The sequence below is a fragment of the Talaromyces marneffei genome, chromosome 3 (genome assembly GCF_009556855.1).
Source record: "Talaromyces marneffei chromosome 3, complete sequence".
NCBI classification, from domain to species: Eukaryota; Fungi; Ascomycota; class Eurotiomycetes; order Eurotiales; family Trichocomaceae; genus Talaromyces; species Talaromyces marneffei.
The window spans coordinates 513,290-525,099 of record NC_072350.1 but is presented as its reverse complement, the minus strand read 5'-3'; the positions used below and the strand labels follow the sequence as shown (position 1 = coordinate 525,099).

General features: G+C 46.9%; 1 protein-coding gene across 1 annotated transcript; it reads left to right on the top strand.

The window, feature by feature from the left end:
* Nucleotides 1-6,002: 6,002 nt before the first annotated feature.
* On the top strand, nucleotides 6,003-9,866 carry EYB26_003939 (uncharacterized protein; the record flags this gene model as incomplete). The annotated part of the gene is made up of 5 exons (XM_054263233.1): nucleotides 6,003-6,077; nucleotides 6,911-7,184; nucleotides 7,365-8,471; nucleotides 8,849-9,625; nucleotides 9,682-9,866. 5 exons carry the CDS (start codon nucleotides 6,003-6,005, stop codon nucleotides 9,864-9,866), a joined length of 2,418 nt encoding a protein of 805 aa, XP_054119208.1.
* Nucleotides 9,867-11,810: the final 1,944 nt, after the last annotated feature.

Sequence of the window (11,810 nt, the reverse complement as noted above, 5' to 3'; positions counted from 1 at the left end):
AAATTACGCCCCATTGCAGACTCGATTTCGGAGATATATGTGCGTCAGATACAGTATGTAGTATGGGAGTGTAGTATTTCGGCTGTACAAAATGTCAATCCGTCGAAAAAAAAAGGAAAGAAAGGCCATTACGTATTACAAGCATGTAGAAGCTGAATTTGATGGGATTGACGGGATATGACATGGCATGACATGACATGACATGACATCCATTTCGAATGATCATGACAAGCCAGGCGAGACGAGACGGGTCTTTTGATAAGCCATGCATAGCATAACCTATAACTAGTTAACTACGTACTCGGTACGGGGAGGGGGAGGGTTGCTATAATCAGCTCAATATCAAGATCGATTATGGGACGACCCGTTGTCTGGGTATGTGCCACCCCTCCCCTCCCTCCGTCAATCCCTAAAGTTGCCAGGGAGGTGGACAGATGTACGTGATTTACCCCTCCCTCAAACCAACCCCAAGCACATAGCGCCCGCTGACAGCGCAGGAACGCGGCGCCGGCGCGGGTCATAGGCAGGCATCTGCCCATCTAGGCCCAGGTCAATCCGATTCAACAGACTGAGGTGGGGGGTTGGGGGGGGGGGATGTTGATTTGACCTGGAAATTTCGCGAAGAGGGAGGTGGGGGAAGACGACTAACCTAACTAGTTGAATGAAATCCTAGTGTTATCATTCTTATATCCACATCCCTGTCGAGTTTTTGTGTGCATACATATCATACTATGTACGTACGTAGTTGTATGACTATGTGAGCGATTGGGTGGGAGTGTATGTATCTACATTACACGTTACAAAAATACGTACGTGCATACCATGCAGTGCGACAACATCCGCATCGAATCAAAGTCCGAAATGCTGAATATTCCGTACATACGCATTTGCGAACCCAGCTGGGATTTGCGGGTATGTGCTACATGTACTGCATGTACTACGCTGCCACTTTCTATAGGCTTCAGGTTGGCTGGCTGGGCGGTTGGTGCCTGTATCAAGTAAAGCATACGTACTGTACAGTAGTCGCTGTGAATTTCAGTGTTGCTTGCATAGTGGCTGGATTGGATTCATTCATTGCAGCTGTGACTGACTGTAGTGTTGCCGAGTGCCGTGATATCCTTGGCTGCGCTGAAATAAGCTTGTGCGATAATAACCCCCATAGAGATTCACATAGGTTACCGGATATCTACAAGTAAAAGTGTATAGCCGCACTCTATGGATATGATCTGTCTGGTGTAGAAGGAATTCTCCCGGGAAGGACTGATTTATGCCGAGTTATTCTCGTTAGCTCTAAGCTACCTATACATGCCGGAACAGTCGTACCACCTTAGCTTATTCAGACATGGTGTGTAAGAACTTAGAAGGCAAACAATCGTGTTACGGATGTAGTACGAGTAACATAGTGATCATTGATAAACACTAACTAAATCGCCGAGTGGCTGATTAGTTCTCTCAAGTCACACAGCTCGAGAATAGACATTTACCACCTTCGGACACAGACCAATTAGCTGTGTGTGCTCGCACTACTGTAGTAATGTACGGAGTACACTGTTTCGTAGAATTCAAATGTACTCCGTACTCAATGCATAAATGATCCCATGCCGAGGCCGCGTGGATCGGAGCTAGACACGATCGTCTCTGCCTAGCTACGGTATGTAATATTCTCGGGCAGTTGTGACACCGAGACACATCTACAGATCGTGTTCAGCCACTACACCCAACATTTGAGTGGCAAGATGCATACCGGTTGAATACATCCATCCTCAGTGCAGACTCTACAGAAGGCTCCGTATGTAGTATATACGGAGCAAAGGAAGAAGAAGGGAAAAAAAAAAAAAACTCTCATCAATGAAAATGAGAGATATATTAACCAGTCTAACCCAGCCGGTGCTAGTAAGAATAGCACCTACAGACAAGCTGGCTTTCCACCAACCATGATGTAGATAACGAAAAAGTCTAGTTGAGTCTGCGTCAAGGTCGTATTTTAGTGCGCAGCCAGATCTAACCCAGTCCGTAGAGCGCCTTACGTTTTTGGTCCGCCTATCGGACAGCTTACAAGGCTGTCGTAGACTAGTTAACTTAGTCCTGATTGCGTGTGCTTTTCTAGACGTGTTTTCTCTTGAGGCTGATTGCTGGTGTCCATTATCCGTACTCCGAAGAGCTCCGTCATTCCGTATGTAGTATGCCATAATTATCGAATAGACGTGCTTGCTGTTCTGGAAGAAGACGACCAGTTGATTTCTGACATGATTGGTTAGTTGATAAAAAAATGAAAGCAAGCTATGCTCTCGGATCAGAAAAATTCCTCGCATCAATGTATCGGACCGGTCACAAGCAAGCTCGTTACTCGGTCAATCCATCTCGCCGTTACCATTACCGATGCCGTTGCGTTGTCGCCGTCATTGTTGCTGGAATCGAAAGCCGGTCGTTAATCCTTGCTAACGAACTCAATTGAACCGTTGATGCATTTCGGTTTTTGAAACGATTTAAGCTTTCCGTCTCAGAGGTTGATCTGACTCGACTCGCGTGAAAAGGGACGTCCAAAGTACACAGTAAATACTAAAAAGTGAGACGGAGACGGAGAGGAGAGCTGTGTAGTGGAGAATAAGACGAATTCTTTGTTCTGCGATGACCCGCCCACAGTACGTGTTACGCACCGATACCACTAATACATACATAACATACAGCGAGTGATACACGCCATTACTGTGCCTCCGGAGATTTCTCGATTTTATTCAGAGCAAGAACAGCGGAGAATGAACAACTTGTTTTTTTCTCTTCTTTTTCTTCTTTTGAACTTTTGAGTTTTCGCTGCTTAATCAGACGCCACAAGGCCGTTAGACTGTTTCGAGATTATTCGGAAATTAGCTGATGGAGTGCTAAATCAAGTAGTTAACTATCTAGTACAAATAGTGGCTTGCCTAATAGTAATACATACTATTGTACGATTTTGCCCGGGGCTACGGAAGGTGGGCTGTTGGTTGGAATATTCAACTGCGATTGGCTCGCAGCTTTTTTAGGGGCTTCAAGACATTCGCATTCGCGCCCAATTTCTATCTAGTTTCCACGGAGCAGAGTGCTGCGTAGAATGCGAGAACAATCCGCCTGAGATTGATGGACGATCACCAACGTTTAATATCCTCGCAAACCCTAAACCAAGAAGTATATTGTCCATCCTTTATGCCCAGGGGATTGTCGTCGGGTCGCGAAGCCGAACCGTCAGGGTCCACGGTCCGCTTCTGATACCCTTGTCGCCGTTTGGTTTGCTGCCGTTAATAGCCTGTTATTGTCGGAGTGTTTGCGAGTGGATGATTGTTTTTCTGTGTGCCTCCCAGGATGTCATCGGCCTACCATTAGCCTAAATCAACCAAATTGGAGCGAGATGAGGCAGGGTACGTAGTAACTAGTAGCTTGACCCTTTCTCGGTGGAGCATCAGATCGTGGAGGCGGGTCAGCCCGATCTGGATGCGTAGATCTCTCTACGTCCTGCGAGAACTTGTTGATATTCCCGGAGTGTCAGTGTGGTCAACACTGTGCGACTTATTACGAGGAAAGCATATAACTAGTTAACTAGTTACTGGATATGGTGCTAAGGATTTCGTGCTTTCCTCCCTCAATTAAATTTCCTATAAATTAGAATACGTCCGGTGGAGCGCGGCTGGAATGAGTGGATACGGCCCGATATGAATCAGCCAATAGACTTATTTACTCACTTGTGATCTTACTGGAGTACGCGTATATCTCCTTACAAGTTACGAACATCGACGATACATCCTACTGTAGCGTACGTATATGCCAGCCACATACGGACTTCATAAGTACACGCCATTATTATTTCGTACAGAAACCTGACAAGTCATAACGGCCCGCTGTCAACAACGTTTTTGGCTTGTCAAGTCCATGGCCGCCATGGCATTCATGGCACGTTATGTTGTACAACACACCATGACGAGCGTGTATTTTACACGTATATAACAACATGTCGATCAGGTCCCGTCAGGAAATCATTTCCATGAACGCGTCCATTCGCCGTCATCCAATGAAGTACTTACTACTGTAGGATCCTACGAGCATGGCTTGTCGTGCACATAGTATTCCTGGATTCTGCTTCACCTGGCGGCGCACGTTCGACTGGTGTTAGAATGTAACTCCTGATTACATACATACCTGCCTAGTGCTATTCTTGGCAATTTCAAATCATTTATGCAGGTTCCTCCCGAGACTGACTTTTTCCACGCACTCGAGCGCTAGGCGAGGGCTACCAGTCTACTGCACATCATTCTAGTGCTCTCTGTCCCATCGCGCCGGCTAGTCTATTTCAGTCCTGGTAGCAAGGTGATCCTAACCCAGTGTGTCCGTCCTCTTGCCTCGCTAAGCATAAGGACGAGCATTCACATAAAATTAACGAGATTTCAAGGATGTTTCCGTCGTGCAGGTGCATACAGCTCTAGACCAGCCAACAAGATACACCGAAGCTACCCTGGCTGACAGTGGCTGTAGCCATTCGGGTGCTTTATATTAATACATTAATTACTGCCAGTCTAAATGCCTCAGTCAATCAGATTGGACGGACTGCACGGACTGTTAGCTGTTAGCTATATCCCTGCTCTGTTAGTTGCTCTTGCAATTAAGAAGGCTGTTAATTATATTATACATCGTACATCGTATGGGTGACTAGCTATCTATCTGGGCTGAAAAATAAGTACTCAAGTCTACAATGTAGACTCCAGTATCTGTACCTCTCTACATCAACTGTGCATTCGGAGTAGGCCAAAAGGATCAATCCAACCCTCTCTGACTATGCTCGATTGAGCATCACCCACCCCGTACAGCGCCATCTCTCAGCGCCGTCCAATGACAACCCACAGTAAAATCTCTCGTGTTTCGTATCTGTTGCCGCTTTTCCAGATCAGTCGGTGTTGTTTCGGTGCTGCTTCCCTCTCAATCCAGAGTTCTGTCTGCGCTCCAACTAACTAATGTGTACTTGATAGGCACTCCATAAATCTTGATAAAATAAATTAAAAACACCCTGGATGACCCTCCCTTGTCAACCCGTCGTCTACTAGATCAGAATTATTGTTCTCAATTCGATCAACACTATTGTCTTGATCTGGACTGGCTCTCCGTCCCCAATCCAATAGTATTCGTTCGCCCTTTGAATCTCTAGATTTCCTTCCACCGTTGGGAAAGCCCGAACGCCCTAAAAACAAAAAAAAAATTCTAGCGACTAACTTCTTACAAGCTACGCGCCAGCTACTACCTACCCCCCCTCCACGCCCCGGTTTTTTTCCTCCTCTTTCTTTTTCTCTTTTTCTTTCTGCTCTCGCTGTTGATAACCACGTACTATCCGCCCCCTCCCCCCTCCCTTTCGCCTTTTGTGGAGCGTCCGTCCTCTGCATTTCCTCACAGACAAGATTTGTCAAGATTCATTTGTCCTGCCACCAAGCCCCAAGAGTCTAATGCGCGGCATTCCCACTTTCTCGGCCGCCAAACCTGACAGGCTGCTGCTCTTAATCGGATTATCCACTGCGGGAGCCTTTTTTTTAAGTGTGGACACTCACACAACTGTCCCATGTTCCAGCCCTCCCACCCGGCCTAGCACAACGCCTTTTTTTTAATCAAATCAAACCCACGGCTCCACGGGAATATACCTAGTTGCTCCGCGACTTACTTACTTAGTCTTCTACTCCCAGTCTCCCACTGCTGATCCCTCCTAGCCTAGTTGGCTAAATCTTTTTTCTAACTTGCCAACCTTGCAACCCCAAGACGCAGCCAGAAACCTTATCCTGGACAACTTTCTTGCTTTGCTTTGTGTTTCGCAGAAAAGAACATTCTGTGATCTCATCGACTTGATCATAGCGCTTTTTATTTTCCGATTCTTCTTTTTTTCTTCATTCCTGTTCTTTCTTCTGGGTACATTGCGCGTGTAATCTGTATCGTCCCAGATAAAAACAACCTTCGTCTTCATTCTTTGTGTTCTTTGGGACGGACGCGGTCCAACCATGACTGCTGTGGTCCAACCCGACCTTGGTCCTCCACCTGCGCACAAGTATAAGGATGATCCTTCAGATGACTCGGTAAGTGCAGGTTCATTGACGCCTATTGTTTTCCTTTCTCTTTGTTTCCTTGTCTGGACATGAACACGAGACGGGGATATGAATGGCCGGAGGGGACCATGTTTACGCGCCAACTGGGATGCCTTGCTTCTGGGTCCCGCAAAGCGTGAAGCTTCTATACAACGAAAAGCTGGGACAAAATTGATCATCATTATGATCCCTTGCTTTGCGCTTCCATGGTTGCGAAAGCCTTGTCGGCACGTGCCCCATGCCTGGGTACGTGACTGCGGCGCTTCGTGGACGTTGCATATCCAATATGCGCCATCGTCAACCATGAAACCACGACATTCCGCCTTGAGAAGACTGTTCGACCCTGGGTATTCTTGTGTGCTGTCCGATGGACAGGCCGATATGAGCGATTGTGTGGATAGCTGAATAGAGTCTCCATGATACTCGGCCCTGCCCCGGAGAGCCATACCTGTGAAGTTTTCACATATGCTTTTTTCCCTGAGAACCTGTTCTCTCAGAGCAAACTGTGTAAATGGAATCTATCAACTTTCCCATGACTATGTGAAGCAAGGAGTCTCCAAGTTCCATGTTGGCTATCAAGTCACATGCCGACCCGCCAACCACGTGGATTGTTATCGCGACTTCCTCATCTGAAGAAATATATTCTCCGCCTGCCATGTCGCACTTGTTAATGTTATCCTCTCGTCTCATTCTTTCTCTTGGATTTCAGCTTCATTTTGCACCTACACACACAGGTCTTTCTAATATGTCAACTTCACTTTTGTTTCTCTCGATTGCTGATTCTACAAACTGGCAATCGATCATCGGACTGACAATATCAATAGCTTCGGCACTTAGGAAGCAGCCACCATCAGAGTCTTCAGCAACATTCCCGCCCAGGTGGCCTACTACACCATCACAGTCAACGACCGGATTCTCCTCACCAACACCCTGGGGGTTCACTGCCACCAAATCCATATTCTACAGCCTCTGGATTAACCGGCCTATCTCTACAACACCCACCACCACCACAATACCCCCCACCGGCACAGGATCCTTATTACGCCTCACATGCCAACCCATATCCGGCAGCAACCGCCCCGCATTACCCATCTAGTGGTGAGTTTGGATCGAGTCTTCTTTACCGTCCCTGTTATTCGTAGGACAGTACGACTTGTGGAACGCGGACCGGTTACCTTCAAGCATTCACGGTTCAATCCATCCCACAGATCCATGGCTTGTCGAGATTTGGATTGTTCATCACTTTATGTTAGATGTACACTGCTAATATTTGAAAAGGACCTCCAGATCTTATGGCTGCAACTGCCCAAATGCAGAGGCCATACCCTCCAATTTACCAAACAACTCCTCAGTCAAACTCTCCAGCTTCGGTGGCATCGTCACAAACACATGATCAACATGGACGAAGCCTCTATGCGCAGTCTCCTCAGATTCCATCACAGATGTACGGTTACCAACCGTACTCTCCTATCAATCCTGTTCATCCCGCCTACAACCCCCAACCACCTGCGCCTCAGCATCCCTTAACGACTCAATCTTTGATGATGCCTCCACATACAGCGCCTATTCAACACACGATTCCATCAACACATCAACCGGCTATGTCTAGTTCAACCATAAGCAACAACAGCCCCCGGCTCAAGGTGGATTCTATACCACAACAGCACACGCCTATTCAGAATCAGCGACCACCACCGATTTCTGCTTCAACATTGACATCGCCGAATACGCCTGGACAGCCTCTTTCTGCAAACAACGTACATGTCAGTCACCCGGCTGGCGCAAATCCTACCAATGCAGCCCCTGGTCCGATTCCTGCAACCACTCCGCAGCTTGTCCGCCAAGACAGCAACGGCGTGCAATGGATTGCTTTCGAATACTCGCGCGACCGTGTGAAGATGGAGTACACTATTCGTTGCGACGTGGAGTCCGTAAACGTAGAGGCTTTATCAGCAGATTTCAAGACCGAAAACTGTGTCTATCCTCGTGCATGCTGCAGCAAGGACCAATATCGTGGCAACCGACTGGTGTACGAAACTGAATGCAACGCTGTTGGCTGGGCATTAGCTGAACTGAACCCTCCTCTACGAGGAAAGAGAGGCTTAATTCAGCGTGCTGTTGATAGCTGGCGAAACAGCAACCAGGATCCTAGGCTGCGAAGTCGTCGAGTTCGACGCATGGCGAAGATGAGTCGTCGACAAGCTAACCAGACACCAAACCATCAACTCGGTGCAACCGCACCCATGCCACACCTTCTGACGCAAAACCATACGGCACTCGCACCGAACGCCCGTCCTCCAAGCGCACCCCTAACGCTGGCAGCGCCGCCCTTACAGCACCACGCCCACCACGCAGATGGCCAAGCTGGAAATGAAGATGTTAGCGGTATGTTCCACCACCGATACTAAACCGATTTCTTAAACACTGAACAAGATCTCCTTTGTTCTTGTATGCCACCTGCACTCGGGGATAAACTGTACCTTTGTGTGTTGTATGTGACTGTGTTATGTTGCTGGGGAATGATGGATGAACGTTCTCGTATGAGAGTGGAGATTGTACGATGATTTATGTATTATTCTGTTGGCACGTTGACTTGTCTTCTCGAGAGTGAAGTTTGTCGATGGCCTCTTTGTTGTTCTTTTGTACATCTGGCGTTCGTTTCTTCCCTTCTTTTCTTGTTGTTCGCCGTCCCTGTCTGTCACTTGCCTTTCTCTGGGTCAACAGCGTAGGCTAATCCCAACGCAAACCGTTCCAAACTATAGGCAGCACTGATTTTTCGAACGGTATTCATCGTCCTCCCTACGTCTCAACCAGTGCGAAACCTTCGATTAGTGGCATCCAGGAACCGACTCCAGACCTTCGTACTGGACATGTTTACCAAGGCATGCTCCCATATCCTACAGCTCATGCACCTGGTGGCTTAGGTATACCATCTATGGCCCCGCCACTTCAAGGAGGCGGTTTTGACACCATCGGCCGACATTCCGTGGCTACCGCAGCCAGTCAACACCACGATGCAGACGATTCATATGAAACAGAGGCTGATATGGGAAAGCCCGGCGACAAGATTCTCTTTGGCAGCTTGCCAGCTGGTAAACGACGGAAGTTCATTCTAGTTGACGATCACCAGCGTGGTGGTCGTGCGCGAGTCAAAGTTACATTGGACAAAGTCAACATGAACGAGATTCCTGATTCATATCGTCTTACGAATGCAGTTTTCCCTCGTGCTTATTATCCCATACAGATGAAAGGTTCTCCGGGGCATACTGTCCCTGACAGCCGGTATCTTGAAGACAATGACGCTGACGATAATAACGATGATGATGAAGATGGGTATGAATTTGACAACGGCAACGATCCTGTTACTGTTGGCCGGACAATCGTCAATCTACCGACCATTGAGGGTCTCTCTATGCCTGTGCCACAGCTTACCCGCAGTCGACATCGCAAAGATAAAGTCGTAAATGACTTTGGGTACCGTATGAGCTGGAGCCAAAGCCGTGTATTCGCTGGTCGGCATTTGTTCTTGCAGCGATCACGTAAGTGCCCTCTTTGGTTCAAGAAGTAGTGTATCAAACTGACATTACGATGATAGTGGATGCATACAGAAATAAAATGCGTGGCTCAATGTTGACAATCGGACAAGAACCGGTAACGATAGCATCACATTTCGAAACACGAATCGGAAAACGCAAGTTCAATAGCCGTTCCCAACGAAGGAGGAACGAAGGTTCGTCGATGACAGCGACTCGACGCGAAGCAGAAGAGGTTGAAGCTTAGCTTAAGCCTCCTATTTTCTCCTTATCTGTACAAATTACTATTCTACCCCTGTCCTTACCGTGGGCTGTACATTCGACTTGTCAGTTCCTATTCTTGTGTGACTATACCTTTTTCCTATTTCGTTGGTCACTTTTTGTAACATACTGTCCCTATCGATTTCATATACCCCATCTTCTTCGTTCTGTTCTCTTCTTCTTCTTCTTCTTCTTCTTTTTTTACTCTTTCCATCTTGTTTGTTCTGTTTCTTGTACTGCCTGTTATATGTCAAACCATGACCGAGAAGAGTTGGATACGTGACACGAATATGGGAAGAGAAAGCTTGCTTTCTTTGCTTGGGTTGGTTACTGGTTACTGGTTGGTTAGGTTTATTTTGCTGGGATTGTGGGAATTTTGTTATGTTCAAGGGATGGATTGATTGGGATACAGGACTAATTGCATATGGGAACATGGCAAAAAGAGGATGGATTGTTATTGCTACGAAGAGAGAGAGAACATACAATATTACACAATTTGCTTCTTTGATACTCAAGGCGAACGGACATTTGAATCGATGAATGGTTTACTTAGTGAACTAGTTTGTTAATAAGTCAACTAATTTGACTCGGATTATTCCCGTCCAGCCGAGTACCTTTTACTAACTGAAGACTATCATAAACTCTCATACTCCGTATATACTCGTAGTACGCTCCGTGGAATAGATGCACGTAAGAAGAGGTGGGGGGTATAACCTTCAACAACCTGCAGGTCTCGACGGGATCGAGGCAGTGTCGCCAAAAATCACTGGGAACAAAATTCCCGCATTAGGCAAAAGGCTAATAGCTCCTTACGAGCTAATCCTGAAAAGGCTAATGCGCAATGAGTGGATATTACTATTTTTGGCTCTGGGTACCACAGTACGGAGTGCAGAGGGTACAGTACGTATTTCTTTTTTCTCCGAAGTTGAATACAGAGTCGCATTTGATTTGATGATTGATGCCAGGTGTGTACACGACTACTACCATTATGTAAGACCCGTAACTAACAAGCGCTGCTCGGTTAGGATCGCATTGAAGCCGTCAGGATTGACAAAGACGAGACAGTTTAGTTTCTATTAAATTAGTACTCTGTACTACATAGTACGTAGTATCTAGTACATGCCGTAGTATTGTACCAAATGATTTGGTCGTGGTTTGGGGTCCGATCATTCGCAAGCGGTCGAATCATGGATGCACTCGAACAAGCCACGTTTACTCTGTATAACTACGTACTTCGATATGTGGTATACCAGAGCGAACTAAATTTGAGTTTCGAGAACTAATACTCTGTAACTAGGCGAGAGTGATCGCCCTGTCTTGGCTTGGAGCGGATGCAGTGGGGACTATCAACAATCGATTAAACAGATAAGCTCTATAGACTTCAAGGAACATCTCATAAGACATTCAGAAATACAGCCTTGGATTAGCTATGTACTTATGTACTTTGTATGATAAAAGTAAAACCAGTAAGACATGTCTCATCATTAGCTAACATGTTCAGTGGATAACAGTCAGACTCCGCCCCTCTGAGCCTCACGGCTGTACGAGCATCCGCTTTCAGCCAGTTGGCGCTAGTCCCCGATTGGGCGCTCTTGCTGTCACGGCAACCCTCTTTCGGCGCCTGTTACTTCCTGGCTTCATCTCTCTTCTTTCCTTTCACTTCTGATCAGTATTACTTTGGCTTATTTCTTTACTTTTGCAGTCCTTTACGTCGACACCACAGCGTGCGTCGCTTGTTCTCTCATTCGCAGTACTCGGCTCTGTTTACATATGCAAGGAGGCCGGCTATTGATCCAGAGAAAGTCGATTCGCTACATTCCTGAGCTGGGTTTAACTCATCGTGTGACGGAAGCGGGGTGCAGCCTGTTGCGCATTCCAACGGTTGATCTAGAAGTGGGAGAAGGAACTTTATCGTTGCGGCTCCTATTCG